Source organism: Mobula birostris, chromosome 18, assembly GCF_030028105.1.
Source record: "Mobula birostris isolate sMobBir1 chromosome 18, sMobBir1.hap1, whole genome shotgun sequence".
Classification (NCBI taxonomy): domain Eukaryota; kingdom Metazoa; phylum Chordata; class Chondrichthyes; order Myliobatiformes; family Myliobatidae; genus Mobula; species Mobula birostris.
This window is the reverse complement of record NC_092387.1, coordinates 3,889,607-3,916,563: the sequence shown is the minus strand read 5'-3', so window position 1 is coordinate 3,916,563 and position 26,957 is coordinate 3,889,607. Positions and strand designations below refer to the sequence as shown.

Below are 26,957 nucleotides of genomic sequence, written 5' to 3'. Positions count from 1 at the left end.
AATGCTTGACACCTAACTAGTTTTTGTGGAAGTGGTGTCCGTCCTCCAGTGGAACTTGACAGTGAATATTACGGTTTGAGTCAAGTACACCATGTGCAGGAGGAGAATTACAGCTTACTAACATGGATGAGGGGAAACAGTGACTGGGTTATCAGTGACATTTCAAATAGGGGGAATGATCTTAACTAGCTTAGATAGCAGAAGTTTAGAGCTTGTATGTGTGTTCAGTGATAAACCTGAAATGTAATTAAGTTGGTCCCTCTCTGCTTTTAGGTATAACTGCAATCGCTATAATGAAGATGATGCAAAGGCAGCAAGGGATGCCCAGGAGGTAAAAGGAGCATGGGTCGTGGGCGACTACGTAAAACCTTAAGCTGTGCAGTTGTGGGGAAATAGTTCTTGATGAAGCTTATTCCTTCAAGTGTTGAATCATCTCTGCACCTGTCCAGGGCAATCTTGTTCCTCTTACAGTGTGGCAACCACAACTGTACACAGTGCTCCAGCCAATCTTATAAAGTCGTATTTAACAGCCTTGCTCTTCGATACTTCAGCAAAGAAAAACAAGCATGATGCTGCCACCTTCAGGGAGCCTTGGATTTGTACACTAGGGTCCCTTTGTATCTCAGTATACAAGTCCTCCCGAAGTACATCCCCTCATGTTTATCGGGATTAAATTCCATCTTCCATTTCTTTGCCTATTTTAACAACTATTCAATGTTATCCAGTAGTCCATGACCATCTTCCTTGTTATCAACAGCACCAATTTTTGTGTCGTCTGTAAACCTGCTTATTATTGTACATTCATATCCAAGTTGATGGATCTAACAAACTATAATGGTATCAGCACTGATTGCTGTGGTACATCGCTGATGACAGGTTTCCAATCACAAGAACACCTTCCTTCATCAGCATATTGCCTTCTATGCACAAGCCAATTGTGGGTCCGATTTGTTTTGTAGTGGTAAATGCTAACCACAGAGAGGTTGCCCTACATTACATAGCTTGTTAGAGAAGGAATTTTGGCCAAGCCACTCAGCTCTTCAAGTAGTGCCAAGGCATTTGTATGTCTACCTAATAGGTAGATGTGTCATCCAGATCCAACTTTGACAGGTGCTTCTTGCTCTAGATTCTATTGAGTTATTTCTCAATGTGGATATTGGTCAGGTTGATGGTGTCCGTCAGTTTACTTGCATTAGATCATCCTTAGATGTTTAAGTATCTAACTGTCTCCTATCCATGGCTTTCTGATCTACCATGGCCATTTCAGCTGAGCCGATCTTTTGCTGTTCATGGATTTGTTTAGGCAATCGAACTGACACTCTTGATTTAACATGAAGTTGGTAGTCTGTACTTTGAGGAATGTACATAAACATTAGAACATGTAACATTACAGCACAGCACAGGCCCCTTCTTAGCCTGTAATGTTATGCCAGCCTTTTAACCTACCGCACGATAAACCCCTTCCCTCTCAAGTAGCCCTCCATTTTTTCTTTCATCCATGTGCCTGTCTGAGTCTCTTAAATGTCCCAAATGCACCTGCCTCTACCACTACCCCAGGCAGCGCATTCCATGCGCCCACCATTCTGTTTAAAAAAAAATCTACCTCTGACATCTCTCTTCCACAATCCCCCCCCTACTATGTTTTCCCTTTGCCCTCTCATATTAACCGTTTCCATGTGGAAAAAAGTCTGGCTGTCCACTTTTATCTGTGCTTCTTATACATACACCTCTATGAATTCACCTCTCATACTCTTTCACTAGCTCACTCAATATTTCCTCATAAGACATTCCCTCTAATCCAGATAGCATCCTACTAAATCTCCTGTGCACCATCTCTAAAGCTTCCACATGCTTCCTATAGTGAGACCAGAGCTGAACACAATCCTCCAAGTCTGGTCTAACCGGAATTTTATAAGTTGAATAATATTTTCAGTACTGTCATTAAAAACTAAATTCATGTCAAAATTATCTTGTTGGGAGCTTCTCACATGTGCCTGAATTCTGACAATACAAGCCTCAAACCTGACCTTTGCAGCAAATATTATTTGTAAAAATTATAATGGCTTTTTAAAGAGAGAAAAAGGGTTTGCACTCTTAATACATAATGTGTAACATAGAAGAGGAAATGCTGGAAATACTCAGCATGTCAGACTGCATGCTTGGAAAGAAACAGCTAGCGCTTCAGGTCAAAGAGCCTGCAGAACTGAAAGATTAACTCTGTTTGTCTTCCCCTGCCTGACCAGCTGAATGTTTCCAGAATTTTCCGATACTATTTCTGATCTTCAGCATCTGCAGTTTTTCAAATGTCACCGTATTTCAGCTGTGAAGCTGAAGTGGTATTGGATGGTACCTGACGAAACAGCATGCCCACTTCATCTTATCACCTAACACTTAGTTCTGTTAAAATACTTAAGTTCTTTTTTGTAAGTAGTTTTTCATTGATTCTACTGTGTTTCTATGTTTTACAGTGAATGTTTGTAAGAAATCTTGGGTAGTATATAGTGACATGCGTACTTTGATAATAAATTTACTTTGAACTTTCTGTTTAATAATCTGACTGAGAGTAGAAACATACAGACATTACAGAAATGCAGTCAGGTTTTCTTGACTGAACACCAACAATGATTGAAAATCATCTTTCCAAGCAACTGAGTTTCTCTCCTGTATGTTTGTGTGACAGCGCTCGCGAGCAGCTCTCCAGCGATATCTCTTCTACTGCAACCGCTACATGAATCACATGCAGAGCCTGCGGTTCGAGCACAAGCTCTACGCTCAAGTCAAGCAGAAGATGGAAGAAATGCAGCAGCACAACATGTCTTGGATTGAGGTGCAATTCCTGAAAAAAGCTGTGGATGTCCTCTGTCAGTGTCGTGCCACACTAATGTACACTTACGTCTTTGCTTTCTACCTCAGAAAGAACAACCAGTCCATTATCTTTGAGGTATGCCCTATTTTCACAGAGGGATTCGCATTGCTCTTTATTATTGTCACATTAACCAATATCCAGTGATAAAACTGTTTTGTATACTAGCCAGACTGATTATTCCCAAGATATATCCATCAGGGTAGTACAAAGGGAAAAGCAATAACAATGCATAATATGGTGTTACACTTGGAGACAGAGCAGATATGAGGACAATGACATGGTAGATTGAAAAATCTAGAGTTCATCTTTATTGTACAAGAGGTCTGATCAAGAGTTACTACAGTGAGATAGAAGCTATCCTAGAGCCTGATTTGTGTTCTTTTAAAGTTTTTGTTTCTTAAGATGAATGGAAAGTGGGGGAGGGATCGGGGTAGAGAGAGAGAATGACTGGATGAGAGGAGTCTTCGACTATGTTGCCTGCTTTCCCAAGGCAGCATGAAGCATGGCCATTTAAATAGAGGGGAAGCTGGTTTTCATGATGAGCTGGACTGTGTTCACAACTATCTTCAACTTGTGGTCTTGGGCAGAGCAGCTGCTGCACCAACCAATACATTCTAATAGGATGGTTTCTGAAAATTGGTGTGGATCATTGGGAATATGCTGAATTTCCTTAAGCTTCTGAGAAAATAGAGGTCTTGGTTGCTTTCCTGACTTGGTTTGAGCCTGTTAACGCAAATCCATGAATAAGCGTTACTTTTTTGAGTAGAAAATTGGATGCAATTAACAATTTCTGGGCCACCTTGGCTATTTTAAAGTTAATATTGTGTGAGAACCTGGGTTCCTAATTGCTCTTGTGTGTGAGTAGCAGCAATCAGAACTACAGGAATATATCTTCTAGTTCCTCAAACAATTCATTGAAAAATGATACTGTGCCAACAAATCTAAAGAATAACGACAGTTGTAAACATCCATGTTACCATATTACAAAGCCATTACTTTTAAGCACTATCTTTTCTTGCCCCTAATCTCCCCCCCCCCCCCAAAAACCTGTCTTCAGTTTTTAAACAATCTTTGCCACTGCTGCTGCCAAGTGGCCACAAAATTGTTTACCGTTTGGTTGTACAGTATTCTAAAGGGGAGGGTGAACAGCCAGAAGTTGTGTACATTGGTACCAACGATACAAGTAGGAAAAGAGATGAAGTCCTGAACAGATGATACAGGGAGTTGGGTAGAAAACTGAAAAGCAGGATCTCAAAGGGGTAGTAATCTGGATTACTGCATGTGCCACGTGCCAGTGAGGATAAGAATAGGGTAATTTAGCAGACAGATATGTGGCTGAGGTGTGGCGGGAGTTAGAGGCAGTGTTTCAGATTTCTATATCATTGGGATCTCATCTGAGGAAGGTATGACCTGGATTACACTTGAACCCGAGGGGCACCAGTATTCTTGTGGGCAGGTTTGGTAGAGCTGTTGAGGGTTTAAACTAATTTGGCAGGAGGAAAGGAGCTGGAATGATATAGCCAAGGATGGGGAGTTGAAATTACATGTAGATGCAATGTGTAGTGAGGTTGTGAGGAATGACAGATTGTAGGGCAAAATTGTAGTCAGTGGGATGAGTTGAAGGGTAATATGGGGACAAAATAAAAAGAGTGATGAATACAGGACTGAAGGTAAAAGTTGGATCACCTTGTAGTGCAGTTTGGCAGATATTATGTGGGCATCACTGAGTCATTGGCTGAAAGAAGATCATAGTTGAGAGCTTAGCATCCAAGGATACACATTGTATTGAAGGGACAGGCAGGTAGGCAGAGGTGGTGGGATGGCTCTGTTTGTTTAAAAAAAAAAATGAAATTAAATCCTTAGAAAGAGATAACATAGCATTAGAAGATGTAGAATCCTTGTGGGTAGACTTAAGAAACTGCAAGGGTAAAAAGACCCTTATATACAGGCCTCTGAACAGTAGCCAGGATGTGAGCTATAAATTAAAACAGAAGATAGAAAAGGCATGTAAAAAGGGCAATGTTGTGATAATCATGGGGGATTTCAATATACTGCTAGGTTGGGGAAAATCCGGTTGGTGCTGGATCCCAATAGAGTCAATTTGATAGAATGCCTAGGACAACTATTTAGAGCAAGTTGTGGTTGGGCCTAATTGGGGAAAAGGCAGTTCTGGATTAGATGTGTAGTGGACCAGATTTGATTAGGAAGCTTAGCGTAAAGGAACCCTTACAAAGCAGAGATCATAATATGATAGAATGCATCCTGCAGTTTGATGGTATAGTTGCTATTATTAAGGAGAGAATGTGTTTGGGAAGCTGAAAGGTTTGAAGATAGATGAGTCATCTGGACCAGCTGAGTAAAAGGGTTCTAAAAGAGGTAGCTAAGGAGATTGTACAGACATTTGTATTCATCTTTCAAGAATCACTGGATTCTGGAATGGTTCCATAGTACTGGAAAATTGTAAAGGTCACTCAACTCTTTCCTTAAGGGAAATCATGCCTAATAAATCTGTTGGAATTCTTTCAGGAAATAACAGGCTGGATTGACAAAGGAGAGTCAGTGATTGTTGTATACTTAGATTTCCAGAAGGCTTTTTTACAAGGTTCTGGGAATGTAAGGGTTGATGTATGAGGAGCATTTGGCAGCTTTTGGCTTGTACTCGCTAGAGTTTAGAAATATGAGGGCGGATCTCATTGAAATGTATCGAATAACGGAAGGGCTAAATAGAGTGGATGCGGAGAGGATGATTCCTATAGAGGGGGAGTCTGAGACCAGAAGGCACAGCCTCAGAATAGAGGGACATCCATTTAGAACAGAGGAAGTTCTTTAGCCTGGAATCTGAAATTCATTGCCACAGATGGCTGTGGAGGCCATGTCATCAGGTATATTTAAAGTGGAAGTTGATAGATTCTTGATTAGGAAGTGTAACAAAAGTTATGGGGAGAAGGCAGGAGAATGGTGTTGAAAATGGCAGGGCAGACTTGATGGGTTGAATGGCCTAATTTGCTCCAATGTCTAATGGTCTTAGTTAATTCTGGCCTTAGTTAATTTTGTAATTCTGCAACCTCTTGCTAAAAGATTGCCATTGGCATGGCATTCTCTCCCCTTAATACATCAATACAATCTCCCATGGACCATTTCTAGTACTAGGTGAGATGATCGATCGATCAATCCTTTATCATGCTCTGTATATAGCCTGAAGGTACTGCACTTCTATTCTGAAACTCCACCCAAGGTGAGAAGAGGAAGGTGGTCTGTTGTCCCAGATTCAGTAGCACAGAGGACCTTGGACAATGTACTGATGGCAAAAATAAACACAAGGGCAAAAAGTGCCTGTTAACCATTCACCGCATTTCCTGATGCAAAAATTGTTCTCTCCCCTCTCCAGGCTATTTAACTAATTTTTAGGTTACACAGACCTCCCAGTGGTTCTGGGGTCTTAATAAGGAATGTCAACCTGTAATGTTGGCAGTTTATTCCTCTCCGTAGATGTTGCCTGACCTTCAGATTTCCGCCAGCATGATCCAGGGCCTTCAAGGAAACTTTGACAACTTTCACAGATCAGGGGAGGTGCAACGAGACCTTGGTGTCATTATATACCAGTCATTGAAAGTGGGCATGCAGGTACAGCAGGCGGTGAAAAAGGCGAATGGTATGCTGGCATTTATAGCAAGAGGATTCGAGTACAGGAGCAGGGAGGTACTACTGCAGTTGTACAAGGCCTTGGTGAGACCACACCTGGAGTATTGTGTGCAGTTTTGGTCCCCTAATCTGAGGAAAGACATCCTTGCCATAGAGGGAGTACAAAGAAAGTTCACCAGATTGATTCCTGGGATGGCAGGACTTTCATATGAAGGAAGACTGGATGAACTGGGCTTGTACTCGTTGGAATTTAGAAGATTGAGTGGGGGGATCTGATTGAAACGTATAAAATCCTAAAGGGATTGGACAGGCTAGATGCAGGAAGATTGTTCCCGATGTTGGGGAAGTCCAAAACAAGGGGTCACAGTTTGAGGATAAAGGGGAAGCCTTTTAGGACCGAGATTAGGAAAAACTTCTTCACACAGAGAGTGGTGAATCTGTGGAATTCTCTGCCACAGGAAGCAGTTCAGGCCAGTACATTGGTTATATTTAAGAGGGAGTTAGATATGGCCCTTGTGGCTACGGGGATCAGGGGGTATGGAGGGAAGGCTGGGGCAGGGTTCTGAGTTGGATGATCAGCCATGATCATAATAAATGGCAGTGCAGGCTCGAAGGGCCGAATGGCCTACTCCTGAACCTATTTTCTATGTTTCTATTTCCAATGGATGTGAGAGGTTTTGGGTTCTGTTCTTGATGATCCCTAATGAGCAAATCAATTTAGGGCTATCTGTTTATAAGAATACTTGTTGGGTAGATAGCCAATATTATAATGGGTCTGCACAAAAGCAGACTAATTGCCCTCTGCCCTTGGATCAGTTGGATATGCCTCCCCAATAGTGCAATCTAAACCCCAACCATTTTTATATGTTCTTCCGCACATCACTTTTGTTCTTTTTACCAACCACCTTCCTTATCAGCCACAAATGTTTGATCCTTTGCTGTCTACATAGTTGGGCTAAATGGCCCCTCTGTAGCCATCTCATGATTCAAATAATCCTACTTTTGTCTGCCACTTTCCTCACAAACTGGGTAGTCCTGATTGACTTTTCTAGCTCCTGCACTCTATACAAATAAGGTCATCCTCTCTGGAATCACTGTAGTAAACTCCTTCCATACCTTCCACAAAACCTTAACAGCCTTCCTAAATGTGGCATCAACAATTCAGCACTCCTGTTTTGGCTGAACCATTGCATAGTACATAAATGTTTGCTGTGACAACTTTATGTGTGAGTAAAACCACTGATTCTGTATGCTGTCTCATTCTCCCCTGCACACTTCCACAAAATGTGCCATTTTGTGTGTCATTCTACAGCAATCACCCTGATTTTGTCATTGATAGATATTGTTCTCTGTCAATTGGACTATGTCAAAGTTCATCTGGCAAGCACATTGTGGGTACTTCAATCAGTTGTTTCTGTAACATTGCTGTTACAGAAACAACTGATTTTAACTAAAACATATGTTCTTTTTGTCATGCTAGCATTGCAAAGGCACTGTCAAATCCTTACCTCTGCTGGGTTATTTACCATCTTCAATGTGCCTTTCAGAATTAAAATGACTTATGTATTCTTTCAGCTCATGGACTGATTCTTACAATAAATTGATCATCTCAGACTTCTGTCACCCTGATAGTGGACTCTTATCAGAATCCTGGTTCAGAATCCTGCAAATCCCTATTTTTCTCAATCTATTAAGTGTCTCCTATTGAGACAGACAACGTTAATGATTTCAGGCTGATTATTATTCATCAACCTGAAATCTTAACTGTTTCTCTCTCCACAGATACTACACACTCTGCAATATTGTGTTCTATGTTCCACTGGTCTGGGGAGGTAGCCTGCTGCCTCACTTTGAGATTACCAAAATGATGAGATGTTCACCTCTGATAGATTCTGAAAATTATTCCTTCAATGCTGTAGATCTGGAACTTGTATAAATTGCTTCCAGTTCTTAGCTGATTCGTCGTCGTCGTTAGGTTGCATCTGGAATTTCCAGTTGGCGGACGATTTCCCTCCATGCCGCTCTGTCACGACACTTGTCCACAACATCCCTAGTCTTGTCCACCTTGGTTCAATCCTTGACGTTAGCCAGCCACGTTGTTCTCTGCCTTCCTCTTCCTTCCTTCCTCTCCACCTTTCCATATAGCAAGTCCGACAAGATGTTATCTCTCTGCGTAACGTGTCCACAATAAGCAACTTTTAACTTCATGATCTTCTCCAGCAGTATCCGTGGTCTATCAACTTCGGACAAAACCCTCTCATTTGAAACTTTCTCTACCCAGCTGATCTTCAACATTTGTCGATAGCACCACATTTCAAAAGCATTAATTGGTTTCATGTGATCCTTCTTCAGGGTCCATGTTTCTGATCCATACCTCAGTACTGACCATACGTAACACTCGAGGAAGTGGATTCTCCTTTGGATGTCTACCTTCCAATTGCATAGTAGATCTTTTAGCTTCATGAACTGGGTCTTAGCCATACCTATCCTCCTTCAGATCTCAACTTCACATCTACCGTCATCTGCCCGACAACTGCCAAGATTATCAGACTTTCACATCTGTCCAATGTCTTGTCCATTCACTTATAATGACACCATCATGAATGAGTCTTTAATGTTTGTTTTGCTTACCACCATTGATTTTGTTTTAGGGTTGATTTTTAGTCCGTATTCAAGGCTTTTCTCATTCACTTTATTCAGCATAATTTACAGTTCGCATTCGCTGTCAGCTAACAACGTGGTGTTGTCAACATACCTGATGTTATCCACCTTCTGGCCTCCGATTCAAATACCTGTCTCCTGATGGTCGCATTCCTGAAAAATCCATTCTCCATAGAGGTTGAACAAATCCGGCGAGCCAACACAGCCTTGCCTTACCCCCATGGTGATAACTTATTTTCTACCCTGACCGACGCTTTCTGTTTCCAATACAAGTTCCTTATTATTTGCACATTCTTCCATCCCAGATCGTACTTGTTCAGCACCTCTATTACTTTGTTGTCTTACTTTATCAAAAGCCTTTTCATAGTTGATAAAGCATAAGCTGATTACCAGATAGTATAAAGGACAGCTGAATCTTATGAGTGAATCTTTTACCTTTGATTTGTATTGTAATTAGTAGCGCATCCTGTGACCCAGACAATACAATTAAAAGTTAGAGACATAAGAGACTTCAGATGCTGAAATCTGGAGCAAAACGAAACTGCTGAAGAAACTCATTGGGTCAGGCAATGTGTGTGTGATGGGGGGGTGGAGGAGGAGTTGCTGATATTTCTTGCCAAGATTCCCCATCTGGGCTCAATTAAGTTAGTTTACATTTGTTATCTAATTGGCAGAATGTGTAATATATGGTCTTCTTAAGCCCATCACTCCCACTGGGTGATAAGCTTAAGCAGTTTACTAGAGTCCTCTGTCCCGGGCTAGTCTTCCTGTCCCAGGGGTGAGACTTTTAGAGCTTCTGTTGGCATTTCTGTAGCTCTGGGTTTTTACAGTATGGGGTTGATAGCTCCATTCCCAACCTTCTTCCTTCCACAGCTGGGCTGTGGACATGGCAGAGATGGACTGTGTCACTGGTCACTGAATTACCTTCTGTCAATTAGCCTCATAGGCTGAGTGCCCTTTGTGGTTTAGCCATAGGAGGAAATTTAATTTGGCAATTTGCTATTTCAAACCCTTGACAGAATTGGACACTTGATGTGTGAAATGTGTGCTTCTCTTCCCAGAACAATCAGGCAGACTTGGAGAATGCAACAGAAGTGCTGTCTGGCTATCTGGAGAGGGACATATCCCAGGATTCCTTACAGGACATCAAGCAAAAAGTACAAGACAAGTACAGGTGCGCTGACATGAGTAAAGTAACTTCTCTAACTTATGTCATCTTACCCATAGCAGAATACCGGTATTAATGTGGGGCCCTGATGGAATCTACACTGTCCAGTTTGTTCATGTACTTTACTGCACACAAATACAAATAATTTAAATTAAAACACATCCATGTGGTTATTCTTCCTAAAGGATGAGTAGACGGATTTGGAGCTTCTATTTCTGTACAAGGGTGGGGTAGGGCCAGAGGGAAACCTTTCCCTCTCAAGATTTTTATCCCAGAAGCAAATAGAGATTATTTGTGACCCACCCAGTCCATTGAAATTAGCTGAATAAAACACTGACTACTTAGTGATATTATCCTACAGGGTTCTTCAAGTTATAGCATGTCCTTTTGACTTTATAAATGAAAACAATTTGTCCTTTGGAAGAATTCAACCTGTTGATGCATTTTATGACCGGAGGATTACCTGCCAGATAATAGCTTGAGTCGAGTCTTGGTTCAGATGATTATTGTTCATTAGCATATGTAAAATACAATCTTTTTAATCATTTCACTCATATTTCCAGATCCTTCAGATAAAACAAACTACCTTTAAGTGTAATAAGGGTCAGATGCACCATATTATAGTGTCAGTGAGTTGAATGACCATTCGATTTGGCTTGGGGGCTGTGGGGTAAGGAACAATGGTGCTGACAGGCACTTGTGCTGAGCCATTCCTGAGTTGGCTACTTGGCCAGCAAGGTGCAGGCTTCTGACAGCAGAGTTCTGTTATTACACCATACCAGATCAGATTAGCATGAGACTCAAAAGCTTCAGTTTTCAGAACTGGACAATACATCCATGCAGATCCTGGTGAACTAGTGTTTCTATCTGTGGTTCTTCATCTTGTCATATGTAACACATGCAATTTAAGCAGGATTTAAACAGCTCAATCCAAATTTGTGCAAATCTGATAACTGTAAATCCTGTCCAAGGGCCTTCACAGAGTACCCTACAGTGCAGAAGCTATTTATAGTTTTCCTTCTAATTTTCATGGTGTTTGTCATGATGATAGCAGTTGTAGCACTTAATCTTTTTGATTTGGATTTTTTTCTTTTATTAGGATAACGGGCAATTTAATATAAAGCTAATCTTTTCTCTTTAAATCTTTACGAAATCATGTTTTAACCTGGAATAGGTCTTCCAAGTATGATTAAATTGTTAACGTATGTTTTTGCCTAGTCAGTCTAACCTGTAACCTCTTGTGATGTCATCCTTGTTTATCATGTGTTATTGAATATTCAATAGGATGTACAGAGGAGACTTACCTGGATTTTGCATGAAATGGACCATTTCTGTTTTGAAGACAGACTGGGTCCTTTAGTTGAAGTAGAGGAGGCTGAGGGGGGACCTGAATGTGATGTACAAAATTGAGGGACTTAGAGTGGAAATGTTTCCCATTGCAGAGGTATCTAAGGTTAGAGGGGCATTGGGTTTAGAGTAAGGTGTAAAAGGTTTAGAGGGAATTGTGTTTGGAATATATACTCTGAGGGGTGAATTGAGCCAAAGTCTCTCTCAACATTAAACAAACATTGAAATGAGCACTTGAATCATCTAACATAGAAGTGGCGATAAATGGTTAGCATGGAGATAATGGGCTGAAGGACTACTGTAACTACAAATTCAACATTGGGTGGTGCAAGTGTGGAACGAGTTGCCAGTGGAAATGGTGGTGCAAGTTTGATTGAAACATTTGAGAAGTTTGAATAAGTACTTGGCTGGTAGGAGGAAATGGAGGGCTACAGTCCAGGTGTGGGTTGAAGGGTCTAGGCAGAATAACATTTCAGCAGGGATTAGACATGCTTTCTGTGCTATAGTGCTTTATGACACTGACTACTCAAGTGCAGTGCAGGTAAACAATGCAATAAAAGATCATAATAAGGTAGATTGTGAGGCCAAGAGTCCATTTAATCGAGAGTCTGATATCAGTGGGATAGATCTGAAGTTTGGGAGGATCTTCCTAACCTAACCCCAACTCTTAGTTGTTTTATGGGACAGTTGGAAACTCTTTGTCACTTCTGCTGAATGTCTTCAGAGGTGCTGAGTTCCAAGACTTGTATAAGCAATTCATTGTGAAGAGATTTTCTTTTCCTGACCAAACAAACTCGGATTGCCACCTGAAAAGTTCAAATGCCAAGCGTCATTTCTCTAAGTTTAGACTGACTGTCTGTTCCTATTATCAGATACTGTGAGAGCCGGAGGAAGGTGTTGCTACAGCACGTGCATGAAGGCTATGAGAAAGATCTTTGGGAGTATATCGAGGACTGAGGCTCGTCTTACAATGAACTGTCAACCCGTTAGCAACAGAGTGCTGATGCAAATAAAGTGGGCAGCACAGGCCCTTGCAGACACTGCTGGAGTTCTACCCTACTTTTTGTTAATGGAAAGTTTAAGTAAATTATATTGTAATAAAAAAGTAGATAAAACCACAATGTACAACAGTATTGTAAGTGGATGAAGGGTGTGACACACTAAAAGCCCTCCAGCTTTAATCTGTAATGTAGCTACATTCTGAGAGCTGAACCATTTTCTGTTTTCTTTCATTTATTCATTCTCTGTGTGTAGTAATTGAACTGAAACTGTTTTGACCTGGCTTCTCTTTTCCAGCCAGACGTTAATGTATGTAGGTTCCCTGTTTGTGAATGTTGATTGGCTAATGTAAGGCAGCGCTCTGGGGTTACCTTTGTATATGACTTTTAAAAGGAGGACACAGTATTTTTCAAATTGTATATAGCGCATATGCATGGTTGAGCGAGAGCAAGTGTGGCACGTGTTTGCATAATGTTTAATTACAAAAAAATATTTATTCTTTAAAAACCTTCAAGAATATGTATATTTGCTGTGCAGTTTCTTTAGGTTTGCTAACCTTTGACCTCAGCGCTGTTAGTGGAATGTGGATTGAATTTTCTGCTCTTTGTCCTTCCCCTTTTAAAATGAAAAGCAAGTTTTTACCTTGTAATTTTCCATAGTACTAGCTGTAGACTCAAGCTGAGTCCTGGTACTTGGGTTTCCCCTTTTCAAATTGCTTTTCTACCCTGCTACAGCTGACGACGGTCACCTCCAGCTTCAGCAGAAGCCCTCAGTACTTTCTATGTTCTCTGTTGCTGTATAAAAATAAAAAAAATACCCGTAAAATTGTACAGATCTCGTCAGACAGTAGGAGTGGTCTAGACTGTAATATTTGGCAGAGAACAGTGTCTAGCCTGTGTCTTTCAACACGCTACCACCACCCTGGGTGATAATGGCTGCTCTCCTCGCTGTGTGTTGCTACTCCAGTGTACAGTGGTTAGGACTGAAGGATCATTGCTTGGCGGACAGCTATGTTCCCAAAATGGCAATCAAACCTAAGATACACAATGAGTAGTTCTATTCTGCTCTAAGAGACTTGTCTGAGATTAAGATCTAGCCTTGGATTCCTTAACCCTATACTCGATGCTGTGGAACTTTGTTTTTGTTTCTCGTTATGTTGCACTGGGACAATGTGTTGTCAAACTCTCAAACAATGAAAGATTTGTAATGGATGAGTCCATGACAAACGTACGCCGTTGTAAAGCTTGAATACTGCAAAGCATTTACTGACGATAAAGGTTTAATTTGGGTATTCCTTGTGTGGCTTTTAGTGCTTGTGAGGTGGGGCTTATTTACTAGGGCAAAAGCACACGATCAAGCATGCAATTTTCAGGCACTGGCCCACAGGCATGATTGCGCTAGCAGGTTTATTTCTGTTCCATACATTCTTTTATAACCAGGAAGGGTGTGATCTCTTAATTGTGGATTTGACTGGGAATTCACAGCATTGCCTATAGCACACTCTCCAGCATTACTGCTGCCTTTGCATTAAAAGGTGCAAGTGGGCTTTTCCAAACCCCCCCCCCACTCTAAATTCTCATTGTGCAATCATTTAGCTTTCTCTCTCGCTGCACCCGTGGCAAAAATATTTTCAGTGTCTACAATGCTAACTAGGATTGTTTTGGCTGCTATTTGCATGGTTTTCCCACCTGAAGGGAAAATTAAAATCCTGTTAGAAACCAGTACTGTACATCCACAGCAGGGCAAAAACAATGAGGTACCAGTATATGGGGACACATTATATAAATCCAGCTGGAAACTGAAGTCACCAAACCCAGTTCCCACTTTGTGGGTTGCCTGCAAATTGAAAACTGAACAGAGTCTGAACCTGTATGCACACTTTATGAATTAAGCCATGGTCACCAGTGGCACTTTCACTTGCCATCTGCAGGTATAGAAAATACCTGTACCTGTCTGCTGTGCTGTTTCTTTGTAATGCTAAAATAAGTTAATCTGATAGGGACTTTAAAGAGTGTCAGTATTCTGATGGTAGTACAACATGAAGCACAGTAGCGGCAAATAGCTGCTGGAAACTGTAGAAAACTTATATCACAAGAAGGGTGCTCACCTCATTGTCTGTGCCAATAGGTTCTGAGTTGGGGGCTGGTATACACATCTCACCATCGAGCCTCCTCTGTCAGTACAGGGGATGAATTTGGGATTTGGGGTGGCGGGACTGGCGATGCTGCAAATCCATTTCCATTCCAACGTTTGTATGTGTCCTCTTTTCATTCAGGTCACAGTTACTGAATGATTATCACCTGGGATTAATGCATCACACAGTTCTGGGCCAAGAAATACTGTTTGAGGACATGTGGACTAGGCACCAGCACAGTGAAACTAAACCCAATAAATGCACTTTTGACAAATAAGCAATTTTACTGAATTTGTTTCTCAGTAAAATTCCAAGCCATTGTAACTATTGTCCAAAGATGTGGAGAAGATTGGAAAGATAAGGTTACTCAAATATTCTATATTCTGAACAGTTTGGTTTGAATGATGTCTGTCTTCATCCTCATTAAACTTCACTAGCAGTCTGCTGTAATAGAACACCTTTCAGACACTAAATGCAGAATGAGGGAAGACTGACATTGGCTTCAGGATCAGAATCTGGTTTAATAGTACAGACTTTTGTTGTGAAATTTATTATTTTGAGGTAGCAGTACGTTGCAACACAGAATAATGCAAACTATAAATTATGATAAATATGTGTGTGAGTATGAGAGTGCATGGGTTCACTGTCCATTCAGAAATCTGATGGTGAGGGTAAGTAGCTGTTCCTGAAAGGTGTGTCTTTAGGCTCCTGTACCACCACCTTGAGAAGAGGATGGTCAAAGATTTTTAAGAAATGTCTTAGAATCAAATTGTTTTCAAATGCAGGTTGCACTGTAAGTACTGGCAGTAGGTGTTTGATGTGATGGACAGTACGAACTTGCATGGACTCAGAAGAACTATGGGATTGCCATTATCCCAACAAGTAATTTTGAAGGTTAAATCCTCCCAGGTTACAGTGCTCACTGACCATTGCCCTGGAGACTGACGCATAGTACCCTCTGACTAGACAGTGACCACTGCCCTGGAGACAGGCACATAATGCCCACTGACCATTAGCAGCTCCTCACTCTTGCCTCTCGCCGACCCGAGGCTGTTGTACGACGTAAAACGTGAGACGTCACACAACGGTAGGCGTTGCGAGAAAGGCCCGGATGAATATCGCGCAATGACATGGCGGCTCTGGCCAACGGGTGAGCGGAGGTCGGGCTTGGCCAGGCCGGGCGGTAATAGGCAGTGAGGCGGGGGTGTCCGGGCCGTGCGAGCCTGTGAGCTGTAGGGCAATTATTCGGGACGGGAGGAGCGGGACCGTGGTACCTGGTGACGTTGCCCGGCAGCGGCTGGTTACCGTGGCAACACCGGAGACGAGAACTTCAGGGAGCGTCTCGGGATCTTTAACATTCCCCAGTACGGCTATCAGTCAGCTCGCCTTCCCCGCCAGTACTGTGCACCCTCTCCGCCTTTTCTCCTTTATTGTTCAGGGCTTGGGTTTAAGAATAGGGGTGTGTGTGTTCTAGTTGTACAGGCTGGTGAAGGAGTACAGTGCACAGTTTTCATTCCTTTACCTCAGGAAGGATGTAGTATTGGAGGCTAACTCCTGTGTTGATGGCTTGCCTTGTCTAGAGAAGCTACAGGTTGGGTGTATATTTCTTGGCGTTTAGAAGAACGGAGGGATGCCTTATTTGACTAGCATCAGTGTTGGTAGGCAGGAAAGATGAATGGTTAGCTAGGAATCCAGCACCATTGACAAGAGGCAGAATGTAAATGTTGACCAGCCTCTGTCACAGGAACGGTACTGGATCTACGGAGCAATTAGAAATATTTCCATTGACAGTTCGTCCCTTGTGCTGTTGGAATCCGAGTGCGCCTGTCCTCTTCTCTATGGACACTCGGGTCGTTGGAGTCGCCTGTACCAGTGTCATTATGGGCCAGGAAGCTAGTCCAATGCAGATTAGGGTGACATTTCCTCTACATTCTTGTTCATTTTCAAAATGACACCCAGATTCATCTTCCTGTTGATTTTTGTGTAGGAATGTTTGGAAAGTCTTGGACTAAGACTGTAACTTCTTTGTGATGTGCTGTTATTTTATCTTGGAAGTCAGAAAGGATCAGGTGATTTGAAGCAGTGTTGAAAGATTTTTGGATACCTATATAAGTTTTCTCAGCCACCAATCATAAAGAAAAATTAAACATAACTCAGTCATCTTTATTATTGATCCCTAATTTGACGTAATGTTACAGCAGAACAGAACAAAGACATAAAATTTATTATAAATTGGAAAGAAAAGGAAAAATGAGGTAATGTTCATGAACCAATCAGAAATCTGATGGCGGAGGGGAAGAAGCTGCTTCCGAATCACTGGGCTTTCAGTCTTTTGTATTGTTCCCTGATGGCAGCCATGACAAAGGGAACAGGTACAATGTCCTCGATGGAGAAGGCCCTTAACAATATATGCGAATTCTTGAGGCACCACCTCTTAAAGATGTCCTCAGTGGTAGGCAAAGTTGTGCCAGTGATGGAGTTGGTTGAGACTGTCTCCTTTTCTGATTTAAACGTTTAGTTAAATCTGTGGATTATGGATTTGTGGACATGAGTGCCAGTGTAAATGCTATTTAACTATTAATTGCAATGCTGGATAGATTAAGGTTAAAAAATTAGCTTTATTTGTCACAAATACATCAAAACATACACCAAAATGGGCAAAATGCATAGTTAGAGTTAGATCAATTCAGTGAGGATTGTGCTGGGCACTCTGCAATTGTTGCCATGCTTCTGGCACCACCAAAGCATGCCCACAACTCACTAACTCTAACTCATACTTCATTGGAATGTGGGAAGAAACTGGAGCATCTGGAGGAAACCCAAGTGATTATGGGGAGACGTACAAACGCCTTCGAGACGGTGGCGGAAAAGAACCCTGATTTACAGCTGGTGCTGCAGTAGCGTTACACTAACCTCTACTGCCCTTTTATGGGTGAAAAATTCTGTCTAGTTTTACATTGGAGATGAGAGATGTCAGAAAACCTGCAGAGACACCTGCAGCACTGAATTGAGGTTTATTTTTTCTGAAAATCTGATTCTTACACAAAACCTCTGCTAGTGTTCTAGAGGACTAAGCAAAGGTTAATGTGCAGGTGAATTGATGTACTTTGCTGTACATTTAAAGTGGACTTTCTTCATGCAGGTGATCAATATATATCAGTGATCCCAGCACTGGGAAACAGTTCTCTATCTGTTCTGTTGTTACTTCTTATCTCACATGCTTCAACTTGTAACAGTTTAGCCGTTGGAAGTCCAAATAACAGCACATCAACATTTCCCTCATCTTCTGAAACCAGATGAATTAGACTCAGTTTCATATTTTTTTCTTTGTGATGACTTCAAATTCCTTGTAGTACAGACTGAGAAGTAGGGACAGGAAATGGATGCCACATTGTCAATGTATTTTTTGACTAACAGGGAATGTTGAATAACTGGAAGCCTGTGAGTGGACTGTACTTGTTCTCTGTGGATGCTGGTGCTCATTTTCATCTGTTCTTTTGACTACCGCTCTCTCGCAACAGAATGGAGAAAGAACCGGTGAGTAGCAAAAAATCTTAAAGAATAATCGTTCTTTTTTGGTACGTTCAAAGTTGGGGTTTATTATTGCATGTGCAATGGTGCAATGAAAAGCTTGATACACAAAGAAACAAGAAGGCTGCGAGTGGAACGGCTAAGGATTTCCGGAGTGAAGGCATTTTACTACTCGGGGTAAAGAGAGGCAAGACTGCGCAGGCATGTGACGTCAGCCAGTAGAGCGGGAAAAGTTTAAAAAGACAACTACCATATCCAGTGGGCAGCAAAGTAAGAGGGCTTTGGCTCAGCGGGCTTAAGCAGTAACAGGGCGATGTTAATTGTGGAAAGGAAGTATGTGTGTGAGGCCGGTGTTCTGTGCTCGGTGTCAGATGTGGGAAGTCTCAGAATCTCCCAGCCTCCCAGACGGCCATATCTGCACCCAGTGTGTCGAGCTGCAGCTCCTAAGGGACCGTGTTAGGGAACTGGAGTTGCAGCACAATGATCTTCGTCAGGTCAGGGAGGGTGAGGAGATGATAAAAAGGAGTTATGGGCAGATGGTCACACCGGGGCCACGGGAGACAGACAGATGGGTAACAATCAAGAGAGAGAAGGAGAAGAGTCAGGTACTAACGAGGGAGTACCCCTATGGCTGCCCCCCTGAACAATAAGTACAGTACTCCTGTTTGAGTACTGTTGTGGGGGAAGCAACAGTGGCCGTGCCTCTGGCACAGACTCCAGCCCTGTGGCTCAGAAGGGTAAGGAAAGGAAGAGAAAGGCAGTAGTGACAGTAATAATCTTTATGTTCCTGTTAGGTTGAAAGGAAAGGTTAAAAGTTTGAGAGAGCCATGGTTTTCAAGGGATATTGGAAACTTGGTTCGGAAAAAGAGAGGGATCTTCAATGAATATAGGCAGTTTGGAGTTAATGAGGTGCTCGAGGAATATAAAGAATGTAAAAAGAATCTTAAGAAAGAAATTAGAACAGCTAAAAGAAGATACGAGGCTGCTTTGGCAAGTAAGGTGAAAATAAATCCAGAGGGTTTCTACAGTTATATTAATAGCAAAAGGATAGTGAGGGATAAAATTGGTCCCTTAGAGAATCAGAGTGGACGGCTATGTGCGGAGCCAAAAGAGATGGGGGAGATTTTGAACAATTTCTTTTCTTCGAAGAAAGGATATTGAATTGTGTAAGGTAAAGGAAACAAGAAGGGTAGTTATGGAAAGTATGACAATTAAAGAAGAGGAAATACTGGCACTTTTAAGGAATATAAAAGTGGATAAGTCTCCGGGTCCAGACAAGATATTCCCTAGGACCTTGAGGGAAGTTAGTGTGGAAATAGCAGGGACACTGACAAATATTTCAAATGTCATTAGAAACGGGGATGGTGCCGGAGGATTGGTGTATTGCTCGTGTTGTTCCATTGTTTAAAAAGGGTTCTAAGAGTAAACCTAGCAATTATCGGCCTGTGAGTTTAACGTCAGTGGTGGGTAAATTGATGGAAGGTATTCTTAGAGATGGTATATATAATTATCTGGATAGACAGGGTCTGATTAGGAACAGTCAACATGGATTTGTGCGTGGAGGGTCATGTTTCACAAATCTTATTGAATTTTTTGATGAGGTTACTAAGAAAGTTGACAAGGGTAAAGCGGTGGATGTTGTCTATATGGACTTCAGTAAGGCCTTTGACAAGGTTCCTTTTCTTTCTTTTTAAATTTTTTTTATTGAATTAGTACACAAAAGGGAAAAGATATAGCAACCAATACATTGTTAAGATATAAATATACAAGTAATATTAATATAAAAATGCAAACAATGTAAGTTAGTTATAAAATAACAAGGTAATATAATTGTATACTAATTTTTCATATATATATATCAATAGAACGAGGAAAAAAAACAGAAGAAAAACCCAATAAAAAAACCTACCATGCAACTAACCTACAAGGCAAAGTAATGGGCTAACTAGGTAAATAGTAGACGTGAACAAATTAAACAATCACGTCCTCAAACCCAACCTCCTCTAATAACAGATAAAATCCACGAAGGGAGTGTATGTATGATCAGAGAGAAAAAAAATAGTTACATTAAATGAAAATATTGAATAAAAGATCTCCAGGTCTGTTCAAATTTAACTGAAGTACCATAAAGATTACTTCTGATTTTTTCCAAATTTAGACACAGCATCGTTTGAGAGAACCAAAAAAACGTAGTTGGGGCAATAATCTCCTTCCAGTGTTGTAGAATACATCTTTTCGCCATTAAAGTAAGAAATGCAATCATTCTACGAGCTGAGGGGGGTAAATTACTAGAAGTTTTAGGTAATCCAAAGATAGCAGTAATAGGATGGGGAGAAATATCACTATTCAAAACCTTTGAGATAATATTAAAAATGTCTTTCCAAAAAGTTTCCAGAGTAGGACAAGACCAAAACATGTGGGTCAAGGAAGCTATCTCCCCATGACATCTATCACAAAGAGGGTTAATATGAGAGTAAAAACGAGCTAATTTATCTTTAGACATGTGTGCTCTATGGACAACTTTAAATTGAATTAAGGAGTGTTTGGCACAGATAGAGGAAGTATTAACAAGTCGTAAAATATGAGCCGTTATCAGCCGGGATAGTAAGGCTCAATTCCTTTTCCCAGTCAGTCCTAATTTTATCAGATGGAGCTTTCCTAAGTTTCATGATAGTATTATAAATAGTAGCCGTTACACCTTTCTGACACGGGTTAAGGTTAATGATAGCGTCTAAAATATGTGTAGGGGGTAACGCCGGAAAGGAAGGAAGTATGGTATTTAGGAAATTTCTAACTTGCAGATATCTAAAGATATGTATTCTTGGTAAGTTGTATTTGTTAGATAACTGTTCAAAAGACATAAGGGAGCCATCTGAAAATAAGTCCAAAAACCGTGATATACCATTAGTCTTCCAAATTTGAAAGGCACGGTCCGTAGAGGAGGGGAGAAAAAATATATTGCCAATAATAGGAATCACTAGCACAAATTGATTTAAGATCAAAAAATTTTCGGAATTGAAACCAGATCCGTAAGGTATGTTTAGCTATCGGGTTGCAAACTTGCTTATAGCGTTTCAAATTGGAAGGAAGGGAAGATCCTAATATAGAACCAAGTGCATAGCCTTGAACAGAATGTAATTCCAATACTACCCATTTAGGAATGGATAGTATATCTTGGTCAAGTAACCAAAATTTCATGTGTCGAATATTAATTACCCAATAATAAAATTTAAAGTTAGGTAATGCCAAGCCTCCATCTCTCTTAGCTTTCTGTAGACGTATTCTACCCAATCTCAGGTTTTTATTTTGCCAAATAAATGAAGAGATTTTAGAGTCTACTTTATCAGAAAAGGATTTTGGAACAAAAATCGCTAATGCTTGAAATGTATATAAAAATTTTGGAGACCATTTAAAGGAAAGTTGTGTAATGTGGTCAATTAAGGGTAAGTTATTAGTCTTAAATAAATCCTTATGTTTACAGGTAATTTTAATCCCAAGATATGAAAAATGATTATTAACCAATCTAAACGGCAGGTTCTGATATAAGAGAACTTGCTTATTAATACGGAAAAGTTCACTCTTATTAATTTGTATCCTGAAAAAAGACTAAATTGTGCTAATAAACCTAAAGCTGCTGGGATAGATTTTTGAGGATTGGAAATATATAAGAGTAAGTCATCAGCATAAAGTGATACTTTATGAGACTTTAACCCACGAGTTATACCAATAATGTTAGGAGATTCTCGAATTGCAATTGCAAATGGTTCTAATGCTATATCAAATAATAAAGGGCTAAGAAGACAACCTTGTCTGGTACCTCGAAAAAGAGGGAAAAAAGGTGAGTTTTGAGTGTTAGTACGAACTGACACCATAGGAGAATGGTATAACAATTTGATCCAGGATACAAACTTCAGGTTGAAGTTAAACATTTCAAGCACCTTAAATAAGTAGGGCCAGTCAACCCTGTCAGAGGCTTTTTCAGCGTCTAGGGAAATGACGTATTCAGGATCGTTTTGTGACGGGGTACAGACAATATTTAAAAGTGTACGAATATTATAAAAAGAGTAGCAATTCTTAATAAAACCGGTTCGGTCTTCTGAAATAATATAAGGAAGGGCTTTCTATTTGCTAATAATTTAGAAAAAATCTTAGAGTCAACATTTAACAAGGATATTGGTCTATACGATGCACATTGAGCGGGGTCTTTATTCTTCTTTAATATTAAAGAGATCAATGCTCTATAAAAGGATTCTGGTAGTTTACCAAGTTTTAATGAGGCCTCCAGAACCCTGGATAACCAGGGGACTAATGAGGGTGGAAAAGATTTTAAAAATTCCACAGTAAACCCATCAGGGCCAGGAGCTTTCCCTGAGTTCATAGAGAAAATAACATTCTTAATCTCATCAGTAGTGAAGGAAGTTTCTAACATAGAACATATATCGTGTGAGATCTTAGGGAAGTCTTGGTTATCTGAAAAGTTACACATATGTTTAGAATCTCATGGAGATTCTGATTGATATAAAGAGGAATAAAAATCAAAGGATTGATTAATCTCAGCTTGATCAAGCATCATTTGATCTTTTTGATTATAAATCTGATTAATTTGAAATTTAATGGAGTTAGCCTTCAACTGATTAGCCAAAAGTTTACCAACTTTGTCACTATGTATATAAAATTCGCTTCTTGTCTTCATTAATTGATTTGCAATAGAGGACAAAAGTAATAAACTGTGTTCCATTTGAAGTTCAGTTCTTTGTTTATACAGCTTCTCAGACGGAGCTGTAGCATATTTCTTATCTATTTCCTTACTCTTGTCCACAAGAGCAAGCTCTTCCTTCTTCAACCTTTTCCTCAAAGCAGCAGAGTACGAAATAATCTGGCCACGAATATAATCTTTAAAAGTATCCCAAAGGGTGTTCATGGATATATCCTCTGTACTGTTAATTGTAAAAAAAAGATCAATCTGTTCATTCATGAAGTTAACAAAATCCAAGTCCTGAAGCAACAGAGGATTAAAACGCCATTGCCTATTATTATGAGCATTGGCCAATACTTTAATAGAAAGCTTAAGTGGAGCACGGTCCGAAATGGTTATAGAGTCATATTCACATTTAACTACTGAAGAAATAAGGGGAGAGGCAATAAAAAAAAATCAATTCTTGAGTAAGAGTGATGAACGTGAAAAAAAGAGAAATCTTTTTCCTGGGGATGTAAAAACCGCCAAATGTCCATCGACCCCGAATCTGAGAGAAATGAATTAATCAAGGTTGCAGATTTATTGGGTACAGTCCGTAAAGGGGCCGAACAGTCCAATAATGGGAATAAATAAGTATTAAGATCTCCGCCCCAGATTAGTGAAAACTCATTCAAATTCGGGAACATATTAAATAACGATTTATAAAATTCCAGACAGACTGAGTTTGGGGCATAAACGTTGACCAGAACTACCTTTTTATTAAAGAGTAAACCACTAACCAGTAAAAATCTACCATTCGGATCAGAGATAATATCCTGTTGCAGAAATGTAATTGAGGGATCTATAAAAGTAGAAACTCCTCAAATTTTGGCATTGGAGTTCGAATGATATTGTTGGAGTTCATATGAACTTAAAAAAACATAACCTGTCTCCCCTCCGCACATGGGTCTCTTGTACAAATAGAATATGTGCTTTAAGTCTCCGGAATACTTTGAAGATTTTTTTCCTTATAATTGGATGATTAAGACAGTTAGTATTCCAAGAGACAAAATTAATAGTAGAATCCATAACCCCTAAAGTCAACCCTCAAATAAGGGGAGGGTTGATAATAGGTTCAACCCACGAACCCGGAAAGGGAACAGAGTAAACATGAGATAACCGGAAAGAGGACGTGAAAAATACTTCAATAATATGAGTAGCCCAGGAAGAAAAAAACTAAAAAGTGAAGCCCCCCCATACCCACCCCATCACCCCAAAGCTAAACCTAAAATAGACTAGCCAGATAGAAGCAAGCACTAAAAGTACTCCCATGACTTCCGATAGACGCTCAATAAAAAAGTGTATATATAAAAAGATCAACTAAAATTGTAAAACAGTAGAAGAGTGAAAAAATCAAAAAGTACGCCGATTAAAACGAAAACGATATAATACAAAGAAAAAATAGATATATATAAAAAAAACCATTAACATACACCAAACCGTATAATGAGGAAAGGAGATGAAATATTTACATAGACTATCAAAAAAATTACGAAGTTTAAGGCCTCCAGGTATGTGCGAAAAATGATGCTGTGGAAGTGACCACCCAAAATCCCCAAGGAAGAAGAAGGAATGACGCAGTTAAAAAAAAGTTTGGCAACCATCTTGATTAAACAAAAAAAATTACTGCCCTCAGATAGAGCAAAAAAAGAAAAAAAAATAAAACCCAACAGATTAACACCCTCCAATCAGGCACTGATGATTTAATAGTGTGATTAGGATGTTGAAGGCGAAAGTTGATCCAGGTAACACTGGGCTTCCAACGGAGAGTCAAAAAAACGGGAAGACCTATCAGACAACCGGATCCTCAAATGTGCAGGATATAGCAGAACTGGTTTTAAATCCATCTTGTAGAATTCCGCCATCACAGATTTGTAACGAACACGTTGGTTGTGAAGCTGTTTGCTAAAATCCTCCACCAATCGAAAGCGGAGATCCGAGAAATCAATGTAGCCTTTAGGTCGAGCAAAACAAAGCAACTTTTCCTTGTCTTGAAAATAATGAAATTGTAGACTAACATGCCGAGGCTTGTCCGACTTAGCCGAATACGATGGGACTCTGTGAGCCCTGTCCAATAGTGGTGGTTGATCAGGAAACAAGGTGGGAAATGAATTTTTTAAAAGTTGAGAGGAAAAACTTAATAGGGCCTTCAGATTCGGCGCCTTCTCTGAGCCCAATAATTCTTATATTCTGACGACGCATTCTGCATTCTAAATCGGAATTTTTAAAGGTAAGGAATTCAAGATTTTTCATCATTGTACTAATTGTTTATTCAATTTTTCCCCTTTTGAGTTCATTCTGTTGTGTATGAGCTTGGAGATTAGATAAAGCAATCTGATGTTCCGAGATAGTTGTTTTCACCTTATCAATATCATCGATGATTCTCTCCAGTTTAGATGAAATCTCCGCACGGATCAAATCCGATATAACTTGCATACTTACCTCCGGTTCAACAGGAGGGGGGTCGGTAGCTTTCGGTCTGACAGGACGTTTGCTGTTTTTCCCGTTCTTAGACATACCGGACCTTAAAAACATCCAAATATGTAATGACAATCAACTGCAAGGTATTGTAAAGGTCGGTGCCTCAAAAGTTAGCTTAAATGTAGCTGATCATAGGATAAGGATCAGAGGTGACGGAGTGGATCTAAGACACGACATCACTCCATGAACACCACCGGAAGTCTCCAACCAGGTTCCACATGGAAGGTTAGTTAGGAAGGTTCAATGGTTAGGCATTAATATGGAAGTAGTAAAATGGATTCAGCAGTGGCTAGATGGGAGACACCAGAGAGTAGTGGTGGATAACTGTGTGTCAGATTGGAGGATGGTGTGTAGCGGTGTACCTCAGGGATCTGTACTGGGTCCAATGTTGTTTGTCATATTTATTAATGATCTGGATGATGGGGTGGTAAATTGGATTAGTAAGTATGCAGATGATACTAAGATAGGTGGCGTTGTGAATAGTGAAGTAGGTTTTCAAAGCTTGCAGAGAGATCTAGGCCAGTTAGAAGAGTGGGCTGAAAGATGACAGATGGAGTTTAATGCTGAAAAATGTGAGGTGCTACATTTTGGTAGGACTAATCAAAATAGGATATACATGGTAAATGGTAGGGTATTGAAGAATGCTGTAGAACAGAGGGATCTAGGAATAACGGTGCATAGTTCCCTGAAGGTGGAATCTCATGTGGATAGGGTGGTGAAGGAAGCTTTTGGTATGCTGGCCTTTATTAATCAGAGCATTGAGTATAGGAGTTGGGATGGAATGTTGAAATGAATAAGGCATTGGTAAGGCCAAATTTGGAGTATTGTGTACAGTTCTGGTCACCGAATTATAGGAAAGATGTCAATATTAGCCAATTCATTGGCTATATTTAAGAGGGAGTTAGATATGGCCCTTGTGACTAAAGGGATCAGGGAGTATGGAGGGAAGGCTGGTGCAGGTTCTGAGTTGGATGATCAGCCATGATCATACTGAATGGCGGTGCAGGCTTGAAGGGCCGAATGGCCTACTCCTGCACCTATTTTTTATGTTTCTATGTAAGATAATTGAGAGAATACAGAGGTTTACTAAGATGTTGCCTGGGTTTCATCTCCTAAGTTACAGAGAAAGGTTGAAAAAGTTAGGTCCTTATTCTTTGGAGCGTAGAAGAATGAGGGGGGACTTGATAGAGGTGTTTAAAATTATGAGGGGGATTGATAGAGTTGACATGGAAAGGCTTTTTCCATTGAGAATGGGGGAGATTCAAGCATGAGGACATGAGTTGAGAGTTAAAGGGCAAAAGTTTAGGGGTAACATGAGGGGGAACTTCTTTACTCAGAGAGTGGTAGCTGTGTGGAACAAGCTTCCGGTGGAAGTGGTTGAGGCGGGTTCGAT

The 26,957-nt window shown here is 40.4% G+C and overlaps 2 protein-coding genes across 4 annotated transcripts in view; both read left to right on the top strand.

Annotated features, from left to right (window-relative positions):
- Positions 1-13,974, top strand: part of LOC140211910 (E3 ubiquitin-protein ligase ARIH1) — a 110,368-nt gene extending 96,394 nt beyond the window's left edge. For both annotated transcript variants that reach the window (XM_072282111.1, XM_072282112.1), the window contains 4 exons: positions 274-331; positions 2,681-2,941; positions 10,231-10,343; positions 12,557-13,974. In XM_072282111.1, the coding sequence (XP_072138212.1) occupies positions 274-331; positions 2,681-2,941; positions 10,231-10,343; positions 12,557-12,641 (517 nt within the window). In that variant the 3' untranslated portion in view covers positions 12,642-13,974. The remainder of the gene's footprint in view (positions 1-273; positions 332-2,680; positions 2,942-10,230; positions 10,344-12,556) is intronic.
- A 1,935-nt stretch (positions 13,975-15,909) lies between these two features.
- The window catches only part of bbs4 (Bardet-Biedl syndrome 4), a 112,531-nt gene continuing 101,483 nt past the window's right edge, over positions 15,910-26,957 (top strand). The window contains exons 1-2 of one of the 2 annotated variants that reach the window (XM_072282106.1): positions 15,910-15,967; positions 18,235-18,354. In XM_072282106.1, coding sequence (XP_072138207.1) covers positions 18,340-18,354 — 15 coding nt within the window. In that variant the 5' untranslated portion in view covers positions 15,910-15,967; positions 18,235-18,339. Of the gene's footprint in view, positions 15,968-16,086; positions 16,182-18,234; positions 18,355-26,957 lie in introns of those variants that run through there. The other variant, XM_072282107.1, reaches the window with a different exon arrangement.